The sequence below is a fragment of the Peromyscus leucopus genome, chromosome 7 (genome assembly GCF_004664715.2).
Source record: "Peromyscus leucopus breed LL Stock chromosome 7, UCI_PerLeu_2.1, whole genome shotgun sequence".
Taxonomy (NCBI): Eukaryota; Metazoa; Chordata; class Mammalia; order Rodentia; family Cricetidae; genus Peromyscus; species Peromyscus leucopus.
The window spans coordinates 55,630,966-55,657,802 of NC_051069.1; the positions used below are offsets into that span (position 1 = coordinate 55,630,966).

Consider the following 26,837-nt stretch of genomic DNA (forward strand, 5'->3'; position numbering starts at 1 on the left):
TGTGTTCTCCAAGTTCAAGATGGTCATGCAGATCTCAGTGTCTCGTCTCAGGTGTGTGTCAGTGTACTCTACTCCAGATGTTCAAGTTGTCTCGTATCTCTCAGATGTCAGTGTCAGTCAGTGATCTTGTCAGATGTCTCAGAGTGTTCTCGTTACTCAGTTCCTCTCTCTCTCGAGTGTCTCAGTGTCAGTACTAGTGCAGTGCGTCCTGTAGTTTCTCTCAATGTCTCAGTGTCTAGTGTGCAGTACAAGTGCGTTCTCCTAGTGTGCAGTGTCCAGTTCAGATGTCGAGGTGTCTCATCTCAGATGTGTGCTCGATCAGTGTCAAGTCAGATGTGCAGTCGTCTCATGTTGGTCCTCTCTCCAGTGTCGTCAAGGTGTTCATGTCTCTCGTCGTAGTTCTCAGTGTCAGTGTCTCAAGTAGTGTCAGTCAGTGTCATCTCAGGTCTCAGTTCAAGTTCATTGTCCTCAGTGTCTCCAGTTGTCGTAGTGCTCTCTCTCAGTGTCAATTTCAGTCTCCCATGTCAGTGTCAGTGTCAGTGTCAGTTGTCAGGTTCAAGGTCTCCCACTCTCTCCACGTGCCAGTGTCCTCGTCAGTTCACTGTTCAGTGCGAGTCTAGATGTCATGTCTGTGCAGTGTCAGGTCGGTCCGTCCAGTGTCCCAGTGTCAGTCGCCAGTGTGCAGGTTCGCAACAGTAAGTCCAGTTCAGCGCAGTTGTCGAAGTGTTCATGTCAGTGTCAGTGTCAGTGTCCAGTTGTCACCTAAGCTCTCAGCTGTCAGGTCCAGTGTCAGTGTGTCAGTGTCGTCAGTGTCCACTGTCAGTGTCAGTGTCAGTGTCAGTGTCAGTGTCAGTGTCAGTGTCAGTGTCGTCAGTGTCCATTCAGTGTCAGTGTCAGTCAGTGTCAGTCAGTGTCAGTGTCCGTGTCAGTGTCAGTCCAGAGTGTCAGTGTCAGTGTCAGTGTCAGTGTCAGTGTCTCCAGTGTCAGTGTCAGTGTCAGTGTCATCGTGTCAGTGTCGTCAGTGTCAGTCCAGTGTCAGTCTGTCAGTGTCAGTGTCAGTGTCAGTCAGTGTCAGTGTCAGTGTCAGTGTCAGTGTCAGTGTCAGTGTCAGTCAGTGTCAGTGTCAGTGTCAGTGTCAGTGTCCAGTGTCAGTGTCAGTGTCAGTGTCAGTGTCAGTGTCAGTGTCAGTGTCAGTGTCAGTGTCAGTGTCAGTTGTCATGTTTTATTCAGTGTCAGTCAGTGTCATGTCAGTGTCAGTGTCAGTGTCAGTGTTCAGTGTCAGTGTCAGTGTTCAGTGTCAGTGTCAGTGTCAGTCAGTGTCAGTGTCAGTGTCAGTGTCAGTGTCAGTGTCAGTGTCAGTCAGTGTCAGTGTCAGTGTCAGTGTCAGTGTCTAGTGTCAGTCAGTGTCAGTGTTCAGTTCGTCCAGTGTCAGTGTTCAGTGTTCAGCAGTGTCAGTGTCAGTGTCAGTGTCAGGTCAGTGTCAGTCAGGTCAGTGTCTCAGTGTCAGTCAGTGTCAGTGTCAGTGTCAGTGTCAGTGTCAGTGTCAGTCAGTGTCAGTGTCAGTGTCAGTCAGTGTCAGTGTCAGTGTCAGTGTCAGTGTCAGTGTCAGTGTCAGTCAGTGTCAGTCAGTCAGTGTCAGTGTCAGTGTCAGTCAGTGTCAGTGCGGTCAGTCAGTGTCAGTGTCAGTGTCAGTGTCAGTCAGTGTCAGTGTCAGTGTCAGTCAGTGTCAGTGTCAGTGTGTCAGTGTTCAGTTGTCAGTGTCAGTCAGTGTCAGTGTCAGTGTCAGTTCAGTGTCAGTGTCAGTCAGTGTCAGTGTCAGTGTCAGTGTCAGTGTCAGTGTCAGTGTCAGTTCAGTGTCAGTGTCAGTGTCAGTGTCAGTGTCAGTGTCAGTAGTCAGTGTCAGTTCAGTGTCAGTTCAGTGTTCAGTGTCAGTGTCAGTGTCAGTGTCAGTGTCAGTCAGTGTGTCAGTGTCAGTGTCAGTGTCAGTCAGTGTCAGTGTCAGTGTCAGTGTCAGTCCAGTGTCAGTGTCAGTGTCAGTGTCAGTCAGTGTCGCAGTGTCAGTGTGTCAGTCAGTGTCAGTGTCAGTGTCAGTGTCAGTGTGTCAGTGTCAGTGTCAGTGTCAGTGTCAGTTCAGTGTCAGTCAGTGTCAGTGTCAGTGTCAGTCAGTGTCAGTGTCAGGTGTCAGTCAGTCAGTTAGTCAGTGTCAGTCAGTGTCAGTCAGTGTCAGTTAGTCAGTGTCAGTGTCAGTGTCAGTCAGTGTCAGTGTTCAGTGTCAGTCAGTGTCAGTGTGTCAGTGTCAGTTCAGTGTCAGTGTCAGTGTCAGTCAGTGTCAGTGTCAGTGTCAGTGTCAGTGTCAGTGTCAGTGTCATGTCAGTGTCAGTGTCAGTGTCAGTCAGTGTCAGGTGTCAGTGTCAGTGTCAGTGTCAGTGTGTCAGTGTCAGTCAGTGTCAGTGTCAGTGTCATGTCAGTCAGTGTCAGTGTCAGGTCAGTGTCAGTGTCAGTGTCAGTCAGTCAGTCAGTGTCAGTCAGTGTGTCAGTCGTCAGTGTCAGTCAGTGTCAGCTGGTCAGTGTCAGTGTCCAGTGTCAGTGTCAGTCGTCAGTGTCAGTCAGTGTCCAGTGGGTCAGTCAGTGTCAGTGTCAGTGTCAGTCAGTGTCAGTGTCAGTGTCCAGTGTCAGTGTTCAGTGTCAGTGTGTCAGTGTCAGTGTCAGTGTCAGTGTCAGTCAGTGTCAGTCAGTGTCAGTGTCAGTCAGTGTCAGGTGTCCAGTGTCAGTGTCAGTGTCAGTGTCTCAGTCAGTGTCAGTCAGGTCAGTGTCAGTGTCAGTGTCAGTGAAGTGTCAGTCAGTGTCAGTGTCAGGTGGTCAGTGTCAGTGTCAGTGTCAGGTCAGTGTCAGTGTCAGATCAGTGTCAGTGTCAGTCGTTCAGTGTCAGTGTCAGTGTCAGTCAGTGTCAGTGTCAGTGTCAGTGTCAGTGTCAGTGTCAGTCAGTGTCAGTCGTCATGTGTCAGTGTCAGTGTCAAGTGTCGTCAGTGTCAGTGTCAGTGTCAGTGTCGTGTCAGTGTCAGTCAGTGTCAGTGTCAGTGTCAGTGTCAGTCGTGTCAGTCAGTGTCAGTGTCAGTGTCAGTGTCAGTGTCAGTGTCAGTGTCAGTGTCAGTCAGTGTCATGTCATGTCAGTGTCAGTCAGTGTCAGTCAGTGTCAGTGTCAGTTGTCAGTGTCAGTGTCAGTGTCACAGTGTCAGTGTCAGTGTCAGTGTCAGTGTCAGGTCTGTCAGTGTCAGTCAGTGTCAGTGTCAGTGTCAGTGTCAGTGTGCAGTGTCAGTGTCAGTGTTCAGTGTCAGTGTCATGTCAGTGTCAGTGTCAGTGTCAGTCAGTGTCAGTGTCAGTGTCAGTGTCAGTGTCAGTGTCAGTGTCAGTGTCAGTGTCAGTGTCAGTCAGTGTCAGTGTCAGTTCAGTGTCAGTCAGTGTCAGTGTCAGTGTCTAGTGTCAGTGTCAGTTCAGTGTCAGTGTCAGTGTCAGTCAGTGTCAGTGTCAGTGTCAGTGTCAGGTCAGTGTCAGTGTCAGTCAGTGTCAGTGTCAGTGTCAGTGTCAGTCAGTGTCAGTGTCAGTGTCAGTCAGTGTCAGTGTCAGTGTCAGTGTCAGTGTCAGTGTCAGTGTCAGTGGTCAGTGTCAGGTCAGTGTCAGTGTCAGTGTCAGTGTCAGTGTCAGTCAGTGTCAGTGTCAGTCAGTGTCAGTCAGTGTCAGTGTCAGTGTCAGTCAGTGTCAGTGTCAGTGTCAGTGTCAGTGTCAGTGTCAGTGTCAGTCAGTGTCAGTGTCAGTGTCAGTGTCAGTGTCAGTGTCAGTGTCAGTCAGTGTCAGTGTCAGTGTCAGTGTCAGTGTCAGTCAGTGTCAGTGTCAGTGTCAGTGTCAGTCAGTGTCAGTGTCAGTGTCAGTGTCAGTCAGTGTCAGTGTCAGTGTCAGTGTCAGTGTCAGTGTCAGTGTCAGTGTCAGTGTCAGTCAGTGTCAGTGTCAGTCAGTGTCAGTGTCAGTGTCAGTCAGTGTCAGTGTCAGTGTCAGTGTCAGTGTCAGTGTCAGTGTCAGTCAGTGTCAGTGTCAGTGTCAGTGTCAGTGTCAGTCAGTGTCAGTCAGTGTCAGTGTCAGTCAGTGTCAGTGTCAGTGTCAGTTCAGTGTCAGTGTCAGTGTCAGTGTCAGTGTCAGTGTCAGTGTCAGTGTCAGTCAGTCGTGTCAGTGTCAGTGTCAGTGTCAGTGTCAGTGTCAGTGTCAGTGTCAGTGTCAGTGTCAGTGTCAGTGTCAGTGTCAGTGTCAGTCAGTGTCAGTGTCAGTGTCAGTCAGTGTCAGTGTCAGTGTCAGTGTCAGTCAGTGTCAGTGTCAGTGTCAGTGTCAGTGTCAGTCAGTGTCAGTGTCAGTGTCAGTGTCAGTGTCAGTGTCAGTCAGTGTCAGTGTCAGTGTCAGTGTCAGTCAGTGTCAGTGTCAGTGTCAGTGTCAGTCAGTGTCAGTCAGTGTCAGTGTCAGTGTCAGTGTCAGTCAGTGTCAGTGTCAGTGTCAGTGTCAGTCAGTGTCAGTGTCAGTGTCAGTCAGTGTCAGTCAGTGTCAGTGTCAGTGTCAGTGTCAGTGTCAGTGTCAGTGTCAGTGTCAGTCAGTGTCAGTGTCAGTGTCAGTGTCAGTGTCAGTGTCAGTGTCAGTGTCAGTGTCAGTGTCAGTGTCAGTCAGTGTCAGTCAGTGTCAGTGTCAGTGTCAGTGTCAGTGTCAGTGTCAGTGTCAGTGTCAGTGTCAGTGTCAGTGTCAGTGTCAGTGTCAGTGTCAGTGTCAGTGTCAGTCAGTCAGTGTCAGTGTCAGTGTCAGTGTGTCAGTCAGTGTCAGTTCAGTGTCAGTGTCAGTCAGTGTCAGTTCAGTGTCAGTGTCAGTGTCAGTGTCAGTGTCAGTGGTCAGTGTCAGGTCAGTGTCAGTGTCAGTGGTGTCAGTCAGTGTCAGTGTCAGTGTCAGTCAGTGTCAGTGTCAGTGTCAGTGTCAGTGTCAGTCAGTGTCAGTCAGTGTCAGTGTCAGTGTCGAGTTGTCAGTGTCAGTGTGTCAGTCAGTGTCAGTGTCAGTGTCAGTCAGTGTCAGTGTCAGTGTCAGTGTCAGTGTCAGTCAGTGTCAGTGTCAGTCAGTGTCAGTGTCAGTCAGTGTCAGTGTCAGTGTCAGTGTCAGTGTCAGTGTCAGTGTCAGTGTCAGTTCAGTGTCAGTGTCAGTCAGTGTCAGTGTCAGTGTCAGTGTCAGTGTCAGCGTGTCAGTGTCAGGTCAGTGTCAGTGTCGAGTCAGTGTCAGTCAGTGTCAGTCAGTGTCAGTGTCAGTGTCAGTGTCAGTGTCAGTGTCAGTGTCAGTGTCAGTGTCAGTGTCAGTCAGTGTCAGTGTCAGTGTCAGTGTCAGTCAGTGTCAGTGTCAGTGTCAGTGTCAGTGTCAGTCAGTGTCAGTGTCAGTGTCAGTGTGTCAGTGTCAGTCAGTGTCAGTCAGTGTCAGTCAGTGTCAGTGTCAGTGTCAGTCAGTGTCAGTGTCAGTGTCAGTGTCAGTGTCAGTGTCAGTGTCAGTGTCAGGTCAGTGTCAGTGTCCAGTGTCAGTGTCAGTGTCAGTGTCAGTGTCCAGTGTCAGTGTCAGTCAGTGTCAGTGTCAGTGTCAGTCAGTGTCAGTGTCAGTGTCAGTGTCAGTCAGTGTCAGCGTGTCAGTGTCAGGTCAGTGGTCAGTGTCAGTGTCAGTGTCAGTGTCTCAGTGTCAGTTCAGTGTCAGTGTCAGTGTCAGTCAGTGTCAGTGTCAGTGTCAGTGTCAGTGTCAGTTGTCAGTGTCAGTGTCTCAGTGTCAGTTCAGTGTTCAGTGTCAGTTGTCAGTGTCAGTGTCAGTGTCAGTGTCAGTGTGTCAGTGTCAGTGTCAGTGTCAGTGTCAGTGTCAGTCAGTGTCAGTGTCAGTCGTCGTCAGTGTCAGTGTCAGTGTCAGTCAGTGTCAGTGTCAGTTCAGTGTCAGTGTCAGTCAGTGTCAGTCAGTGTCATGTCAGTGTCAGTCAGTGTCAGTGTCAGTGTCAGTGTCAGTCAGTGTCAGTTCAGTGTCAGTCAGTGTCAGTGTCAGTGTCAGTGTCAGTCAGTGTCAGTGTCAGTCAGTGTCACATGTCAGTCAGTGTCAGTTCAGTGTCAGTGTCGTTCATCAGTGTCAGTGTCAGTGTCTAGTTCAGTTCGTGTTAGTTGTGTCAGTGTCAGTGTCAGTGTCATGTTCAGTTCAGTTTCATGTCAGTGTTTCAGTGTCAGTTCATCAGTGTCAGTCAGTGTCAGTCAGTGTCAGTGTCAGTCAGTGTCAGTGTCAGTGTCAGTGTCAGTGTCAGTGTCAGTGTCATGTCAGTGTGTCAGTGTCAGTGTTCAGTTCGTCAGTGTCAGTCAGTTGTTCAGTGTCAGTCAGTCAGTTCAGTCAGTGTCAGTGTCAGTGTCAGTCAGTGTCAGTGTCAGTCAGTGTCAGTGTCAGTGTCAGTGTCAGTGTCAGTGTCAGTGTCAGTCAGTGTCAGTGTCAGTGTCAGTGTCAGTGTCAGTGTCAGTCAGTGTCAGTCAGTGTCAGTGTCAGTGTCAGTGTCAGTGTCAGTGTCAGTCAGTGTCAGTGTCAGTGTCAGTGTCAGTGTCAGTGTCAGTGTCAGTCAGTGTCAGTGTCAGTCGTCAGTGTCAGTGTCAGTGTCAGTGTCAGTGTCAGTGTCAGTGTCAGCTTGTCCACGTAGCCAATCAGCATGGTACTGGGCTCTGTGAGGGGCACCGCGGGGAGAATCTCCCAGGAAGGCTGCCCTCAGCCCTAGCAGCTGCAGGCAGGCAGGAAAGCACAGGGACTCGTCAAAGGGGAGGACAGGACGGCAGAGCAGTGTGGTTCAAATCTTAGACGGTCTTTTAACAAAATCCCAGAGCTAGATATCAGAGAAGCGGAGCAGCGCCACGAGCTCTCACCTCTACGGATTCCTCAGCCTAAAGAGAGTGGGTTCCTGTTTCCTCACACCTTATACACCTTTCTCTGCCTGACGATCACTTCCTGTGTGCTTCCCAAGCAAAGGCATGAGGTCTCACGTGCTGGGATTAGCGGTGAGTGCCACCACTGCCTGGCTCTGTGTAATCTACTGGCTGGCTGCTGATCGTCAGGCAAGCTCGTTAGGGTACACAGGACACCACCACAGCGCAGGGAAGGGGCACCTGGCTATCCTCCCATCTTCTACTGCAGACTGAGAAATCAAGGGCGAAGGGGGTGTGAGGGGACACCTGGCTTTTTATCACGGGAGCGTGTGTCTTAATGGAGTGTTAGGATCCTGGACTGATTCTCTTTCAAACACGCACCAGTAAGAGTATCCACAGGGAGGAAGGGCAAGGCATGGAGACTCTGTTGTCTCCGTAACGGGGTAAAGGGAAGTTCCTTTAAAAATGTCGTTCTCCAAGCTGTTAGACGAGGGCATGGGATCCCCTGAAGCTGGAGTTATAGGCAGTTGTGAATCACTCAATGTGGGAAACATGTGGGAAAAACCATGGAGGATGAAGGAAGGGGATGATGTACGTGGGATAACGAAAGATTTCTGACTTGCCACAGGCCTACTGAATCAGAACCCGAGGGGCAGAGCCCAGGAATCTGCATTCTAACAAGGCTCCCTAAATGCTAGATACACTCCACAGGCTGGGTGCCCCATCTCCTGAGAGGTGGGTGGTTTTTATGGTGGCAGAATTTGATAAGTGGATTTATGTATCACAAGAGCAATTGAAGAATCAAAGGATGGAAAATTCCATAGATTTACAGAGAAATGGGCAAGGGGAAGACTACAAAAGTCCAGTTTTGAAGAATAAACAAAGTATATGACTAATTTACAAAGCAGCAACAGCAATGATCATAATAAGAGCAAATACACTGTCTCAGTCACAGTTCTATTGGGGTGAAGAGACACCGTGACCATGGCAACTCTTACAAAGGACAACATTTAATTGGGCTGGCTCACAGTTTCAGCGGTTTAGTCCATTATCATCATGGTGGAGAGCATGATGGCATGCAGGCAGACATGGTGCTGGAGAAGGAGCTGAGTGTTCATCTGGATCCTCAGTCAGCAGGAACAGAGAGACTCTGGGCTTGGCTTAGGCCCTTGAAAACCTCAAAGCCCACCTCCAATGACACACTTCCTCCAACAAGGCCACACCTCTCAGTCCTTCTCAAGTAGTGCCACTCCTTGACTCAGACATATGAGCCTATGGGGGCCATTCTTATTCAACCACCACATGTATGATTTATTACATGCCAGTTGCTTTTTGGAGTAGTTTTCATACACTAAAATCATACATGATTCACAAAAATCTCTCCATAGACCCCAAGAGTTTTCTCATCAATCCAATGTGATGAAAGAAATCACAGACTCCAAACTCGTGAGGAATTGGAATAATGGACATCGTAAAAAATGGGCACTCTCAGGGTCCATTATGGCCATGAAACAAGATTTAGGCTTGCAAGCATGTTCACAATAAGCCATTTGGAAATGCAGACACTTAATTTTAAAAACAACTATCAACTAAGGAGATCCTTAATGAGCTGCTAGTGTTGACCAGAGACCATGTGACATTTGGCTTAGCCAAGTTCTTCCAGCTTGGCGATGGCTCCTGTCTGGGCTTCCTGCTAGCTAGTCATGGCCACATTGCTATCTATGAATTATGCTTGTGCTCCTTGACCTTTGAAGCAGATCCCTGGAAAATATCTTTTTTTTTTTTTCTTTTCTGATTTTGCCTTTGTTTTCTCACACTTTCTCTCCTGACTGAGGCCTCTTGGGTAGTAGTTGGCAGCAGGAATTGTAGATCTGATAGCCTCCTGGGGAAGGGGAGGGGAAGGGAGGCAGGTAAGCAGCAGCCACAACAAAAGCCACAGAGTAAAGGGCTAAGGGGAAAGCCACAGGAGGAAATAGGGCCCCTAATGATTTCTGGGAGCACCAGGAATTACGAGAGAGCTCCATGGCTGCTGAGCTCCAGCCTATTCCTTGCAAGGACCAGGGCTGGGTCTGGGGAGACGGCTCAGCTGTCAGGAGTGCTTGCTGCTCTTTTAGAGGACCAGAATTCAGGTTCCAGCACCCACATTGAGTGATTCACAACTGCCTGTAACTCCAGCTTCAGGGGATCCCATGCCCTCATGTATGCACATGCACACACACACACACACACACACACACACACACACACACACACGAAATTAAAATTTTAATTAAATAAATATAAAATAACAAAGACCAGAGATGAGCCAGTGCCTGCACCCTGGTTTAACTGTGAACTTTTGTAAGAATGTGAGGGTGAGCCGGTCAGTGGTGGTGCACACCTTTAATCCCAGCACTCAGGAGGAAGAGCCAGGCTGATCTCTGTGAGTTTGAGGCCAGCCTGGGCTACCAAGTGAATTCCAAGAAAGGCGCAAAGCTACACAGAGAAACCCTGTCTCGAAAAACCAAAAAAAAAAAAAAAAAAAAAGAATGTGAGGGTGAAGACAAAATTACAGATGATTGGGCTAAACATTGAATTCTTCAGCTCAGATGCAATCTGCAAAGACTGAAAATACCAAAGAGCATATTTTGATTTATTTTTAGTTCTAGGCATTTAAGGAACTATTTCTCAGGTGGCTGGGTAGCTGACAAGATAATAGAAAGGAAACATGCGAGGTCACACAAGACAAGAAAGCTGACAAGGGACACTTACAATACTGTTTGGAAAAGTCATAAAGCAAATGGGTTCCAGCAGTCACAGCAAGCAACAGCAAATCATGACATGAGAGGCGACTCGGACCCCAGGTATATGTATGGGAAAAATTCATGAGTTTGTGAGCACACCAAGAAAGAGAGAGATGTGGTTCATTTGAATGAACATAAAACAAGGAAGTGAGAGACACTTCAGGGAAGCAGACACTGGGCTCATCAGGTGGCAGCTTCAATCAATCTTAAATGTGCTCAAATAACTCAAGTAAACTACAGGGAAAGAACAGATCGAAGACGGGACACTGATATCCTTGCATGGAGAAGATCAGCAAGCTGAGGATCACCAGGAGACAAAAAGCATAACAACTGAAGTTAAAATTTCACCAGACAAGTTCAGCAGCTGTCAGAGGCAAGTCAGCAACTTGAAGAAAGTTTTATTAAAATTTCCAGTAGAAAATAATAATACACACAAGTGAATGGAGCCAGGGGTGCCCACTGGACTTCAAGAAGCTTCTAGAAAGAGAGAGAAAGGAAGAAAAGTATTTGAAAAAAATCACAGTCCAGATTTTACAAATATGATTGAAGATGATGAAGCCACACATCCAAGTCCAGTGACTCACAATAGGATGCTCAAAGGCCTCTACACAGAGACGCAAGGCTGTCAAACTGTGAGAGAACAAAGACAGTCTTGGGAGGTGCTAGGGAGAGCCAATGGTCATGTACGAATTGTCCTCAGTCAATTCAGCAGTGATTTCTCATCAGAAACCTTGGATTTCAGGCAGTGAAAAATGTACTTAAAGCATTAAAAGAAAAAAAAAAAAAGGTCAGGGCCAGTGAGATGGCTTCTGAGAAGCAGCTGCTGTGTAAAGGAGGTGGCCAAAGCGTGGAGCGTCAATGCCAGCGTAACGCTAGACATGGCACCACAGGACTTAACCACAGCATTGATGGGTGCCGACAGTGAGATCCTGGGGCTCAGTGAGAGACCATGTCTCAAAACTAAGATGGGGAGCAATAGAAAGAGTTACCTGAAATCAACCCTGGCCTTCCACACACTCATGTACAGGACAGTACATGCACACACATAAACACAACCACGTGCAGGTAATACACAACCACTAATTCTTCCATTTTTTCAAAAATCACTTGTCAAAACATAAAGAAAAATTCAGGCATTTTCAGAAAAACAAAAACCCAGAGTTCATTGCTCGTAGAGCTAGCTGCCTTCCAGAAGATGCTCAGGAGTACTTCCAAGGATGAACAGAGAGAAAATTAGAGAATAATTCAAAACCATCCAAGGAGATAACACTGGTCATGACAGCTTGACAGGTAAACATGAGAACTAGGGTTATTGTATTTTGTGTTTGCAGCTTCTCTTTCTTTTCATATTTAATTGAAGATACAAATAATGAAAAACTGTAAATTCATACCAATAGGCACATGCCATATGAAGATGTAATTCATGCCAACACAAAGGGAGACATGGGACTGAACCTGAGCAGAGACTTGGTGCGTTTGGTTGATTTTTGTTTTGAGATAGGATTTCATGTGTCCTAAGTTGGTCTTGAACTTGCTATGTAGCAGAGAATGCTCTTCAAGTTCCCCTGTCCACCTCCTGGGGTATACAGGCCTGTACTACCACACTCTTCACATGCTGCAGAGGATGAAAGCCAGGCTTTCTGTGGACCAGATAAGCACTCTGCCAACAGAGCTCCCTGCCCAGGTCCCAGGAGCAGAGTTTCATATGCTGTTGAAACTAATTGTTATCACCCCAACTAAATTGTTAGAAATATAAAATGTCAACTTGAATCACCAAAGTAACTGCTAACCTTAACCTTAAAAAAAAAAAAAGCTTAAAAACATACAGAGCAGGAGATAGAGAGAGTAAAATTTTTAATGTTTAAATTTAATTTTTTTAATTGAAAAAATATTCAAAATGGAGAGATTCTCTGGATATTCTGAAAACAGATCAAGAAATGCTTTATACTGGAAACTGACATGGAGCCACAAACAAAACAAGGGCCCCTCTGAGCAGAACTTCATCCTGCAGACGACTGTGTTAAATCAAAACTGTAATTCGGGGGTGCGGGGCTTGCTCAGTGGCAAAGGATTTGCCACGTAAACATGAGGACCAAAATTCAGATGGCTAGAGTCCCACATAAATGCCAAGTAGGTCTGTCTGCAATTCCAGTCTCAGAAGGAGAAGGCAGGGGACCTCCCAAGCACACTGGCCAGCCAGCAAGACTCGCCATATCAGGGAGCTCTGGGTTTGATTGAGAATCCTGGCCTCAGTGACTGAAGTGGAAGAACAATCCAGGATGATTTCCAGCATCAGACATCAACCTTCTTTCCTGTTTACAGCAAGTGTCACACTGTCCTCGGGATATAGTGAGAGCAGGAATTTCCCAAGCTTTGGGGTCATGGCAAAAGACTAAACTTTGGGGGAACTGGATCTTCAGAAAATATTCTCCAGTGAGTATATATAAAAAGAAGAGGAGAGAAAAGGAGGCATTTCAAATCCTAGTTTCCCTTTGAGCACATTTGGTTGGTAGCTTCTGGGGTCATGGTATGACAGCCTAAATGGCATACTTGGCCTGGAGCCCACACATGACATCATATTCTCAGTGGTTTATCAGACTTTTCTGGACACCGCTGAAGCGGACTCTCAACTCCGGGGTTTCTGAAGCTTTCTGGGCCACCACCTGAGGGTGGCACCGTGGGCCTGGTGCCTGCAGTGGCACCAGCTTCTGAAAGATAAGCGTGGCAGGTTGTACACGCCAGAGGACACCGATAGAGGAGGCACAGGGATGGCATGTGGTCTGGGTACAATGTACGGCAGGTGTTTGGGTTCCCATGGTACACTGATGAGCAGAACTCTTGCACCATGTACCTCAATATTACCTAGAGAGATATATTCAAGAATTTTCTTCAAACTCACTGTACCATTAGTAAAGAGCAGAAAAGAATATCCGGAGAGAAGAATTATAGGATCTTCAGTGCAAGGAATGTATGATGTAGTAGCAAGGACGGTTATTCCATTCCATTCCATTCCTTGGTGTAGAAAATCAGATATAATATCAAGGAGATCCAGACATTGTAAACACAATCAGAAACTGGGTTTCCTCATGTTTGGGAGCCATATACATCAATAGTAACCTTGGTAAAATCACATTTGGTAAAGGCATCTTGTACTGATGGGAACTTTTTCAACCATTTGGAGACTATTTGGTGTTTTAGATCTTCCTGGCTATCCAAGGACTTCTGCTTCAATTTTTAGATGTCTTCTGAGTTCTATTCATTTCTGCACTCAGCTTGCTACATTGCTTTTTGATGAAGGTTAGACATATAACTGGGTTGTAACTCGGGAAGTGATGGAGATAAACACAAAAGGCGGGGAGAGGGTAAAATAACAGTAAGGATGTCTGAAAAAGTCCCAAGAATCATACCATTAACGATCTACCTAAAATACCTACAGTATGTGTAAGTGGGTATAAATATACATATACAGAGTAAATGAAAATCTCCCATCTGGGCTAATAATGTGCCCTCCAAGAGACAAGGACCATCTAACAAAAATCCCAACACCAGGCATGAGGAGACCTCCTTTGAGTCAGGGTTGTCCAAGAGATTCCTCAAATATTACAGCTATTGCTGCTGTCCTTGGTTGCTTCTCAGAGGTAGAATTTCGGAAGTCCCTCTTGATGAAGAAATGATGTACTTCAGACACAGGGCCCAGAGGTCCTCATCTGGAAATAACCTGAAAGCCTCCTCCCTGAGGACTAACTTTCATGGTATCAGAAGGGGCCATGCAAGATTGCAGAGAAGAAGAGAAACAACCAACAGTCCCATGCAGCTGTAACACCTATGGACCACTGCAATGACCACATGGCACAGTAACCCTAAGGGTGCAGCGGTGGCACAGATGTCTTGGTGGTAACCAACAGCTCTCTAATTGGACTTAGACACACTCCACAAGAAGGAAGTTATTCCTGGTACTGGAAAGCCAGCCAGTTATCCAGGCGAAGTGATGTCATGGACCTTGGAGGAGAATCTATAATCACTATTTTACTAACCCAGCATAATCTCGAACTACACTAGGAATATTTGTTCTTATAGCCACAGATAAATGTAGTCCTCATCCTGCATGAAGGAAACTTCTCACAACAGACGAGGCCATTGCAGAAAACCACAACCAATCAAGTGTAGTTGTGGAACCCAGTCCCAGTGGCTCTATCTACAATACAGTTCCTGCACCTAGGGCTGGGGATCACTGCAGAAGATGGAGGAGAAAGGCTGTGAAAGCCAGGGAGTTTGCAATGAGTCTGTATCTCAGGAAAGAGCACAGCAGCAGGTTATCCAACACCAAGTGGTTAACTCTGAAGCATGCACACAAGGAACGCTGTGCAGACTGAGCAGCTTACACTTATGTATTGGGAATATCTATATCTATGCCTGTTTATGTAGATATGGACATAGATGCTTAAATATGTTCGTATACAACAGTAATGAATGAAAACAGAGACCATGAATCTCAAAAGAGCAAGGAGACATACGGAAGGGTTTGGAGGGAAGAAAGGGAAGGAGAGAATGATGTAATTATTATAATCTCAAAACGTAAAAGAAATGATCATAAGTTTTAGATGCTAAAGGAGATGATGTACATTTCTCCCTTTAATACAGAATATGGAGAATATGAATTTTATGGAGATATTTAGACCAAATCTTCATTCCATTGTCATGACTAAATTAACAACCCACAAAATATCTCACAGTAACATCCACAATACTGTTTGACTTTAAAATGGGACAAAAGCCTAGACAAATTCATAAATCATTAGAACACACACTTCTCCTTAAGCCATATTTAATATCCAAATAAAGACAATCAAGGGATATTTCTAGTTAGCACGACACAATAACCCAGTGTACACCAGGGAACACACTGGCCCCTTCTCAGGAAAGACGTACAGACCCATGAGTGGTACCCTTTCCTCTGATGTCTCATAGCATAGACACTATGATAGCAAGTTAGCCATTACTGAAGTTTGGTGGTAAAAACAAAACCAATCAACTTTTTTCACCTTTCCAAGGCCACCTATAAAATGGATTTATAATTCCTGTGCAAGGTTGTTAGCACATCCACTCATCCAGGAATCACGGTACCGATCAGTACTATGTTGTCCACACCACATATCATTCATATATGACCTAATCTTTATCCCCAGCAGGCAGACAGACAAGGACCTGAGACTTGCCCAAGGTTTGGTATAAGACCTAGAAGTGGACAGACACTTGAGACAACTCAGTCACCTTTCCTTTGTGCCTGACAGGTAAGGCAAAGGTGTTTGGACAAGCACAGCCTTGCTCCCTCCAAAGGACACATTCACCCATTTGTAGTGATGGTTTCATCAGACAAAAACCAGATTCAAAGCACACCACCATGCCAGAAAATTTAGAAGGTGAAAGACTTCTCACATAGCTGCAGACATGTGCCCATGCTTTGTCTTCAAGAATAGTTCAGCGAAATGACTCAATGGAGCCTCTTATGCCCAGTATCCGTGGTAACCAGACATCCCACTGGCTTTGAGCAGAAACACAAAATCTTCAACTCAAATATAAGGGATACTCAGCGAGTGAAAAGTCTAGCTTTGTAAACTGGAGTCATTGAATATTTATAACCATTCACATTTTCTGGCATTTTAAGTCTCATAAAAACAAAGAGCTACTCAAGAGTTTCAGGTCTCAAAAGATGCCACTGCAGGGTCTAGGATCATAAGACTTGCTTTTCTCAGAATGGAAACTACTTAATGATTGCTCTCCAGGGAGATTTACCCACAGTTTCTTAGTGAGTTCATCTCCAGCTAGCCCGTCATCGGTGCTTGCCACCAAACCTGATGAGCTGAGTTCGATCCCTGCAACCCGCATGATGGAAAGCAAGAACCAACTCCTTGCAAGTTGTCCTCTGACCTCCACACTCATGCTGTGGTATGTGTGCATGTGCATACATGCAATCAATCAACCAATGTAAATTTAAAAATTATTCTTTACCATTTTATTCCTATAAACTACAAAATACATTGTGAAATTTCCCTGTCATTTTCAATGCATAAAGAATTATAACATAAAGAATAAAAACAAATCTGAAAAGGTATATATTTACTTTCTTACCCATGAAATATAAACTAATTTCAGTCTTCAAACTTGAAATCATGTATGTGCCTAAAAGGAAAAATGAGTCCCAGGTTGCATCTGCTGAGCTGTGGGGAAGATGAACCCGATAGCTCCTTCCAGGGACGGGGTTCACGGCACACTGAGAAGGTGGGGACAGACAGACAAGCACTTAAAACAGAAAAGCAGGAAGTCTATAGTCTCTCTGTCTCTGACTGTCTCTGTCTGTCTCTGTCTGTCTCTGTCTCTGTCTCTGTCTCTCTCTCTCTCTCTCTCACACACACACACACACACACACACACACACACACACACACACACACACACACGCCACTTACTGTGGCCAAATATAAAAGTTTGGCTTTCTGAGAATTTTTGCTGGTAGCTTCTTGGTTTAAAAAAAAAAAAAAGAGTCATAGGATCTTCTATACAAACCAGTCTCTTGTTCGGTTAATAAACCCACTGCGTTTGCGCATGTGAAGTTGCTTGGCAAGCTGTCTACTGCACAGGAAAGCAGAGCCCAGAGGGGAGCATGTCCACCTGTGCTGTTCAAGAGCAGAGTGACGGGTTCGTGATAAAGGTAACACTGAGGGGCACAGGGTGTCGGGAGGGACCCCTCACTCAGACGTGGGTATCTCTAACTGAGTCCTGGCAATAAGGAATCAACTGTAAAAAGTGTGTGGGGACATCCAGGACAAGGAAGGAATATCCCACGTGAGAAGGAAGCACATGAGTGAGGCCCCAGTGCAGGCGTCAAAGACAATCCCATTTAGCTCAGTGTGGCTTCCTGACTCCTCACACTAGAAGGATGTGGCTGTGGCTTTGATCTTAAAGCTAAAACCAACATTAGCTCAGGTTCCTGCGATAGAAGAGAGGGTGAGCAGAGGGGGTGTGGAGGTGATAAGCAGCAGGCTCTGAGTGGCCAGGTCTAACGGGGCCCCTGGGCTGTATATGCTGCACCCATTAGAAATCATCCCTGTCTGACATCACAAGTGTAGGAATGTTTCAAGGTCCCTGGGGAAGGGAGAATGCGTCAATGGTGCCCTGATGGGTTAGTACCCTGTCCAAACACATTTTAGTTTTGAGTATACTGGAGTGGCCGAAGAGAACCTCTGCTGAAAACCAACCTATGTGGAGAGAGAGAACACTGGCCACAGGCTTGGGCTGGAGCCCTGTGGCCCTGTTGCACCAGGCACTTTGCACGTACTCCTTTGTTCAAACATTTAAAGGCCTTCTATGTACCAAGAACTATGGTGGCTCCTGGGAACAGAAGGACAGGACAAGTCCTCCCCCTCAAGGGACTCAAAGTCTGAAAAGGGATATTGTAAGTTTGCTGGAGACGCACTATCTTGTAACAAATGCAATGCTATAACCAATACAGAATGTCCAGGGTATCCACAGAGGAGGTCTGCATCAGTGAGGGACAAAAGCTGACTTTCTGAGGAGTATGGCACCAGAATGGAGCCCTGCAGGGCAACCAACTGGTGAGGAAGCAGGGTCAGATCTTCTTGGCAGACAGCCTTACAGGGCAAAGGCAGAGAATGGTGGCTCATTCAGAGAGCAGCATCATGAATGTATAGGATGGGGATGGGAAAGGAGGGGATGTTTCCATAGCAACCAATGGCTGGACCAAGAAGAGCCTTACGTATTACATTAAAACACTAACATACAGTAGGAGAAGAGGAGTCCATAGTATCTGTAGGCTCCTGGCCCAGGGGACTAGAGGAAGGAGTTCCATTAGCATGAGAAAGAAGATTGAGTGGGAAGCTGAGAGCAGCTGGGTGTGAGAAGCTGGGAGAAGAGTGGGATGTCACTGGAGGTCTTGGAACATGAAATACCATGGGCCAGGAATGGAGAGTGTGGCTTAGGTACCCGTACACAGAAAATCAAAGAAGCCATGCTGGAGGTCAGATGGTCCAGAGAGAAAGAAGAGGCCCTGGGACAGTCAAGGACAGGTTCACGGGAGAAAATGGAGCTTCTCAGGGAACAAAAATGCTGAGATGTGGATAGAAGACTATAGAGCCCTGTGAATCAAAGATGAGGCAGGGGGATTACCTTAGTCAAAAGCCACCGAGAGAGGTCTAGAGGGGCCAGGGTGAACAAACACGGCTTTAGAAGCATGGCTAGGAGAGGAAGATATTCCAGGGACAGATGAAGGTGTGGGGTCAAAGGTAGTCCCGGGCCGGATGCTGGGAACAGACTCCACACCGCAGACGCCATCTGAACCCTATTGTCATGACAGGTGTGGAGAACCAGCATGGCCGGTGCGAGTGCAGCAGAGACGGCTCATGTGTCTAATTTTCAGTCCGTCTTTCCATTAGAACTTGATATTTTCTATCTGGCAGCCCTCCGCTCGGATGCTCTCCAGTACCTGGTAAGCTTCACACTCATTTCCGCTTTGTGATTAGACCTGAACAGTAGCTGTTTTCAAGTGGTGGTGAGAGCCAGCGTTAAATAGCCCGAAATCTCAGGCATCATCGGAGAACGAGAGCGTGGGGCAGGGAGAAAAATACAAGAGAGGAAATGGGAGGAGGGAGGAGAAGGGGGAGGCAGGGGAGGTGAGAGAAAGCAGTCATGATGAATTGGGGGAAAGGAGAGGGAAGAGTGGGAGCAGAGAAGGACGGGAAGGAGACGGGACTGAAAAGCTGGAGAACAGACAAAGGAGCCTGGGGCACGGCTCAGGGGCGGAACACAGAAAGGCTCTCAGTGCATCCTCAGCACTTCCAAAAAATATAAGGAAATAAGTTGTCTCATAGTTTGAATTAAATGAAAAAGACGGGAAAGAGGGAGGGAGAAGACAGGAGAGATCACTTTAAACTGAGGGGAGAGGCTGGCTGAGAGGGTGGCTCAGACTGCGAAGAAGGGGAGAGGGATGGAGGGAGAGAGAAGAAGGAGGCGGGTGGGACATTAAACCAGGGAACTGTCTGAATCAGTGTTGCTGTTGTTTTTCTAAAGAACCATCGTTATAGACGGTCCACTCTAGGTCAGGCTTGTCTGCCAGACTGTGCAGAAGAGAGGTGGGGAGGCTGTGGTCGGTGTTCATGGTGGCAGATGGCAGCTGTGAGAGCAGAGCTACAGAAGGAGACAGCAGACCCAAGAGAGCATCTCCCCCACCCACAGAGACCCTGGAGCTCCCTGGCTGGCAGGGGCAAGCTGTCCCTTCTGGGAGCCAGAACTAAGAGGGGGTCCGCAGACACTCAGGTCGAGTGGGCTGTGAGAGACTGAGCCTTGACAAGGAGCCACCTTTCCACAGCGGGGCAGTGACAGGTTTAGAATAATCGAATACTCTGGAATGTGGGGAAAGAAAGGACTGGGGGCTGGCAGGATGGCTGGGAGGATGCAAGTGTTTGCCATGAAGCCTGACAACCCAAGTAGAGATGGAAGGAGAGAACCGACTTTACAAGGTTGTCCTCTGACCTAAACACACATCCACACATGCCACACCCATCCACATCACACACAAACACAATAATAAACTTAAAATTTTTTAAAAAGAAAAAACGACCATGGATTAGAATAGAAAACTGGGACCAGATTGAAAAGGGCCTATGTACCATGGAGACTTATCTTAATGTATGCAAAGATTTTAAATATGAGAGAATGGCAACCATCTTTATATTTTTAAAGTATCATTCTAGATAAAAGAAAAAGTTGTGCCGGGCGGTGGTGGTGCACGCCTTTAATCCCAGCACTCGGGAGGCAGAGCCAGGTGGATCTCTGTGAGTTCGAGGCCAGCCTGGGCTACCAAGTGAGTCCCAGGAAAGGCGCAAAGCTACACAGAGAAACCCTGTCTCGAAAAACCAAAAAAAAAAAAAAAAAGAAAGAAAGAAAAAGTTGTGAGAGATATTGGACTCTGACTAGGGATGTGCTGAAAATACTCGGAAGTACACCCATTTTCTGCTTTGAGATGCTCATGGGACTGATCCCTCAAGAACAAGATACATGGTTGGCTCAAAAACACCACCGCCCCCGAGGAAAACGGAACGTGTAAAATCCAAGTGGTCGGCGAGCACTCATTGTGCAAGCCTCTCAACTTCCCTTAAGTTTGGAAGGTTTTGTAATAAAGCCCTAGGGAGTTTTACCCTTCTAGATGTTGCATGGGGGCGGAGGGTGGTGGGACGGGACCAGGGAGCCAGGTTGACGTACCCAAGCCTGACCCCAGTTGCAGGGGGAGCCTGACCCCAGCTGCAGGGGAAGCAGAGGTACTCAGGAGGGTTAGTCAACACCACAGCATTTAGATGGACAGAGGAGAGTGAGTGGCATGCTGTTCCTCAGCCCAAGTTACAAACTTGTAAAAGAGCTTTAACTACTTAGAGGATGAGGAGGATGTTCGGGAGTGAGAACCCCAAGTTCCCGACAGGCCTTGCCACTGCCTCTGACTTCAAGTCTTCGGGAGGGTGCTGGCTTCTCTGTCTTCAAACTCACTGCTTTGGAGGACCTGATAAAGGGTGGAAGGACAGGACAGTCATCACCATCCAGCGTTCCTTGTGACCCCAAAGGAGAGACTTGAGGTCATTTCATATGCTGTCCCTCTCCCCACACCCTCAGAACAGCCTGGATCCACCACACCTCTTCCCCTGGCCGTTTAATCATTCTGTTGTTGTTTTTATCTGTTTCAAGCGGCTCCATCCACGGGCAGCCCTGATTTAGCAGCCTTCGGTTAGAAAACAGATTTCTCTGGAAGACTCAGCCACAATAAGGCAAAATGAGCTCTGCTCAAGGACCTCAAACTACTTCTCCAGGGACAGATGTCGGGGCTGATGGCCCTCTTGAAAGGCAGCCTCTACAGTTGTCCCTCCCTCCCTCCCTCCTCCCTCCCTCCCTCCACCTGCATCTGCGCTGGCTGTAATTTCGACTCATTTCCTACAGCTTTGTCCTGGAGGTGGCTAGCCAGATCCTCTTTGTCCCTCTCTCCTCCCTGTGGAGGACAGTTTTCCATTTCAGTAATGACATGTGTGACTCATTTCTGGATTCTGGCTCTTGCCACATCTACAGCCATTTAAAACTGAACATTCAACACCAATCTCTTACTTGTCAAGACTTGCTGCTCCCTGGGTGTCTATGAAGAACAGGACACCAGTACCTGCCTCAACTGTCCCTGTGGACACCGATACAAAGATACCCACATGGCAGAAATGCCTTTCCACGTGGTGTCTGACTTCAGGAAGGGACTCTCAGCTCTTCTGAGACAGTATGTGGAAGCTGGGTTGGTGACCACAGTGCCCCCTCCCCTCCCCACAAAACCCAGCACACACCTCCCACACATACACAATCTGACTGTGGCATTTACCTTTTTTGTTTTTTTTAAGAAGATTTGAGACCTGCGCGGTTCCTACCCCTCAATCCTGGATCTATCCCCCTCACCTGGTCCATAAGCACTAGCTATGAGGTCAGACAAGCCGAGTTCAGATCCCAGTTCATTCTCTGAGCCTCAGTTTCCCCTACCTTTGAAAAAGAGTGACCATTTGGGGGATTATTTCAGGCAGGAAGTTAGGTGGTGTGTCAATGCCTTAGCCTCCAGTTTCATGCCTAGTCTTTGTGGATGCTCAGTACCCAGTACCCAGGTGTGGAAAATGCCACCCCCACCCTTCACCCCCCCCCACACATGATTAATATGCTTTGTATACTGACTGGAAGCTGAACACCATGGGCTCTATTTTGTCTTCCTCGGTGGAAAACACATTTGTTTTTATTTTATTTATTTAGGATAAAACTTCAGTGACTTTGGCTACTTCTCCTTTGGAGACAGAACATAAGAAACAAACAAAGATCTGGGCGTCAACTCCATGGGGACCTTTGGAGCAGAGGTCACAGACCATGCTCTGTGTGCAAATGCAGGCTGTCCCTGCGCGTGCTGAGAGGTGGCTTCTGTTTTGGCTTTGATGCTTAAATCTTTAGTTCTCCCAGACTCCGCCTGTCTGCATCCTGTGTGCTGGGGCACTGGCCCCTGCTGCTGTGAGAGGACACTGATACTCAGGCAGGGTACCAGTGGCTGAGTGGAGGAAGGGACAGGGGGAACAGAACATGGGTGAGGAAGAGAGCTTCAGGGAACAGAAGATGAGGATGAAAGGTACTAGGACTTCCCTGTGCCAAGACCTTCTCATGACCTCTCTTTCCCAACAACCCCTGTCAAGTGCTCTCATTACAGAACGGCAAACAGAATCCCCCAGTCCTCACGGGTTAGAGGCAGTGCTGAGAGCTGAACTTGCCACTGACTGCAGGGATCTCTGGGCCAGGGACGTCTTGGTTCTCTTCAAGACAAACTCTCGGATGTGTGGAGACTGAGGCTGCTCCGCTCCAGCTGTTGCTGCTCTCTGCACCTGTATCTCATAGAAACCGAAGGGGGCTAAAAGGGCAGCAGGTGGGGTGCCCTCAGCCTGCTCGCCTCTGTCAGGCCGGAGGGAGCAATCAGGAGGGCCCTGCCTTGAAAGTAAGTCTGAAGAGAACGCCCAAAGGGCTGGCACCTTCCTCTCTCCATCCTACCTTCCTGGTCTGAGAACATCTGTTCTCTGTGCAGACTTGGAGCGGGCGCTGTGGGAGAGAACAGCCTTGGGCTTAGACTTGATGATGGGTTCTGCAGCGGAGTCTGGGTCTCCAATCCCTAGGATGTCTGAGGTGCTCAACTCAGGCTAGACTGCCTATGTCTAGGGCAGGTTTCCACTAGGCCTAGGGGACAGAGGAGCTGTGAGGTCCTGGGTGGTGGGGACTGAAGGGGCATTCCAGAAGCAGGGTGATCCTTTGTGTTGGCAGAGGGGGATCTCTCTGTCCACCCCCACCCCACCCCCACACTGCCAGTTACAACCTAGAAGAGAACTGGGAATGTAATAATCAACAGGCATCAAGGTACAGGCCAGCCTCCCTGTTCCTGGGCTAGGGTGAGGGCTTAGAGGGCAAGGCGCCTCACATCCTCATGCCTGGATGGGCCCCCAGCTCCGGCTCCCGGAGGCCAGCAGGGTTCCTAACATTGGCCGGCCCAACCTGATGCTTAGGGTGGCTTTGAGATAGACTGGGGCTGGCTGAAGTGAGCTGCTGCTCTAAGGAGAGGACTCTAGTTGGAGGGACAGAGTGGGGATGAGCTACTCTGAGGAGCTCTGGGCCTGTGTGGACCCTTCCTAGGGAATAGAACCAGGGTTGGCACTTGATGGATAAGACTTGTGTGGCCACCCCACCATGTCCTTTGGTCACAGGAGAATCTGCTTACTGGGAATTGGTTACTTGGCCAAGAGGCTGGCTGTGGGCTGGGACTGATGCTCTATACTCCCAATCCATGCATCACCGAGTGGTGCGTGGCTTGGAACCATTCCGCACCCGCCCTCCTCTTCAGAGCTGTTATTTCCATTTTCCTTTCTTTCTTTTGCTCCGTTTGGTTTCTGCATCTCTGCAATGGTTGGGAGTGGAGTGTCAGATCCAAGTATTATTCTACCTGCCTTGACATTCTCTGGTGCTGCTCTATACAGAAGGTTCTAGGAGCAGCCAGAATGTTCTAGCAACCTAAGGGAGTCTTGGAGCCCTGGTCCATCTTTAGTGCCTGGTGTTGTGGAGGGATTGGATATTCTCTATCACAGGCTCCTCTCTGCAGGAGGTCATGGCACAATGGTGGCAGATCCTCTTGGGATTGTGGACAGTCATGCCCACCTTGGCAGGGGACAAGCCAGTCAACATCTGCATGAATGACAAGCACCACAAGCGAGAACCTGGTCCAGAAGACAAGCTCTTCTTGGAGGTACAGGGACCAGAACTGACCCAGGGGCTGAGGTGGCTTCTTAGACTTATTAGAGAAGGGATCCAGGCAGGGTGGTCTCCGTACCCCATCAGCCCTGATCATTTACTTCCTTAGTTTGTGTTCCTTCATCCAGGATTTTGCTCCTGAGCTGCTCTGGCCACTTGGGAAACAGGCCATGTGGTGACCCCAGAGGCTCTGTTGGCCAACCATGGGTCAGTTCCAGCCTTCCTGCCAACATGTACTGGCTAAACACAGCGCTTCATTTGTTTACTTGGCAGTCTCCTAATGGCAATTACAGGGGGGAGGGACATCCCAACTCTAAGTTCCTCCCTACCCTTCGTCATAGCCCAGGGGCCTGAATCTCCCGGGGACTTCTTTCTGTTTGTTCTCCTGGATGTGTTGCCTCCCTGGAGCTGACATCAGGAAGCTGTGTTCTGTGGCAGGAAGAAAGGGGGAGGGGGTCAGGTGCCCTGTTCTTCCCGTGCATGGTGATGGATCCCAGGATCCCTCCTCTACAGAGGTGCTCATGGTGTCCCCTCTCCTGACACCCTTCTGCCCAGGACCCTCAACCTCAGCCTCTTACCCTCTGCCTTTTCCCTCCCCCTCAGTGCATGCCCTGGCGGGCCAGTGCCTGCTGCACACTCGCCACGAGCTGGGAAGCCCACCTGGAAGAGTCCTCATTCTTTAACTTCAGCATGACGCACTGTGGACTGCTGACCCCAGCTGTCACAAGCACTTCATCCAGGCCATCTGCTTTCACGCGTGTTCCCCCAACCTGGGGCCTTGGATCCAGCCGGTGAGGAGACAGGAGGCAGACCCATTCCATGCCCTTCCACTAATCCTAGGCTGGCATCTGCAGGAGTCGAGTGGGAATAGGAGATGCTGTCCCTCTAGAGATAAGAGCAGAGCCAGAGGCCTGGGGAAGGGATGAAGAGGAAGCTGCCTCTGTCCCTAAAGGATAGCACGTCTGATGTGGCCAGTAGGATGAGACTGGGTGGAATGAGATGCATCTGAGTGTGGATTCCATCTCCTCTACTTACAAACCATATAGCCTGGAGCAAATAGCCACTCAGCTTCATGATTCTCATTTATCCAATAATACTAACAACTAACAAATAATAATAACAACAACAACAACAATAATAATAATAAGTACCTAGGGCTAGGAGATGGCTCAGTCGGTAAAGCACTTGCCACACAAACATGAGAACCGAGTTCAATCCTCAGAACCCATATAAAATAGCCAGGTGTGGAGGCAAGCTGTTGTAATCTCAGCATACGGAGGCAGAGACAGGTGCGTCCCATGGGGCTTGCCAGCCAGCCAGCTTAGGCTGCTTGGTGAGCTCCGGGCCAGTGAGGGCTCTGCCTCTAAACCAACACGGACAGCGCCTGCAGAGCATCGCTTGAGCCTGTCCTCTGACCTCCACTCAGGCACCACACACACTCCCTTGCACTTACAGAATGTGCACACGTGCACGCACAGAGAAAGTACTTAAGGACTTTATAAAGGATTAGATCTCTCCCTCTCTCTCTTCCTGCACCCAGGTGGTCCCGGACCGGCAGGAAGAGCGGGTTTGGGGTGTGCCGCTGTGCCGGGAGGACTGTGAGGAATGGTGGGAGGACTGCCGCACATCTCACACGTGCAAATCCAACTGGCACAGTGGCTGGCACTGGAGTCAAGGTGAGTGGACCCGCCACCTGGGTGAGGGTGCAACCCCTTCTACCCCCATGACGGGGGGACATGGGAGGGGCAGGACAATGGGAAGGTAGGAGACCATCCTCAACCTCCACAGGGAAGAACCGCTGCCCAGTCCAGGCGCCCTGCCGCCCTTTCCCCCATTACTTCCCCACCCCTGCTGATCTCTGCGAGAAGATTTGGAGCCACACATTCAAGGCCAGTCCTGAGCGCAGGAATAGTGGACAGTGTCTGCAGAAGTGGTTTGAGCCCACCCAGGGCAACCCCAACGTGGAAGTGGCCCTCCACTTCGCCAGCTCTGCCTCAGCCCAGGGGCTTTCTTACACCCTCTCAGCCTTCTCTCTGTACCGGCTGCTCCATTCCTGAGGGTCCCTCTCCTCCCCACATCCTTGATCCTTCTGGGCCATGGCTATCTCCTTCCTCAGGCTATTCAGGTTAAGAGCAGGCCTGAACTTTCCATGCTACCTGGGGTCCCCTCCACTGTCTGGCTTTGCCTCCACTAGCCTGGATGGCAGCTGGTACCCAGCAGTCTAAGGTGACTTGTTTCTCCTGCCTTTAGGAATGAGCACTACTATAGGATTCCAGGCACTTCTTATGTCTACATGCATCTTTTTTTTGTGACAGAGACAATGTTGACAACCAAGTGACTGTCCTATCACGGTACCCTCAAAATAAAATGACAGGGAAACTCTCCTCTTCATGTGGCACTCTGTTCTAGTCCCATGGGTACCAACCCAAGATGAACAAAGAGGGAGCTGATTTGTCCTCATTGAGATTTTAATTTCCTTGATGGGGGTGAGAATTTTTAATATTAATTGGCCATTTGGAATGTTTCTCTCTCACAATGTGTGTGTGTGTGTGTGTGTGTGTGTGTGTGTGTGTGTGTGTGTATGTCCGTGTGTCCGTGTGTCCGTGTGTCCATGTCCATCCCTTCCCTCTGTCCCTCCCCTTACCTTTCTTGAAAAAGACTCTCCTGTATCCCTTGTTAGCCCGGAACTAGATGGCCTTCAACTTCTGGCCCTGCCTCCACCTTCCTCTAGCTGGGATTACACACTTAGCCACCGCCCCTGGTTTCATGCTGTGCCAGGCGCTACCAGGGTTCCTAGATGCCAGGCAAGCTCCCTTCCAAGGAGCCACACCCCAGCCCCTCCTCCTCTTCCCCACTGTCACAGTGGTGCAGTCTTGAACTTTGGACCCTTGAGCGCTAAGCTGACTTTCCCGCTTTCTGATACTGTCCTCTCCCCCAGTTGAGGACTAAACCGAGGGCCTTACACTTGCTAGGCAAACGCTCTACCACTGAGCTAAGTCCCCAACCCCGAGGCCTTTCCACTTGCTCTGTAACACCTGAGAATTCTTTTGGTCTTGATAATTCTTTTCATCTTCATGTAAGACTGCTTTGAACTTTTCCCCCTTTGGAGACGAGTAAGGCATTGGATCAGACGATTTAATTTACAGAAAAGGAGATGAGGAAAGCCAGGGGCCCATTTACTAGATCTTGAAAGGAGTAATATCCAACAGTCTGAGACAGAAGCACAGACTTAAACTGTGGAAAGGTCACTGGCTTCAAGT

General features: G+C 48.4%; 1 protein-coding gene across 1 annotated transcript; it reads left to right on the plus strand.

Moving 5' to 3' along the window:
• The first annotated feature begins 23,434 nt into the window (after positions 1-23,434).
• Positions 23,435-25,642, plus strand: Izumo1r (IZUMO1 receptor, JUNO). Its single transcript, XM_028859591.2, is given in 5 exon segments — positions 23,435-23,572; positions 24,181-24,286; positions 24,289-24,368; positions 25,118-25,253; positions 25,366-25,642. Coding segments are annotated over 5 exon segments (729 nt in total). The 3' UTR covers positions 25,635-25,642.
• Positions 25,643-26,837: the final 1,195 nt, after the last annotated feature.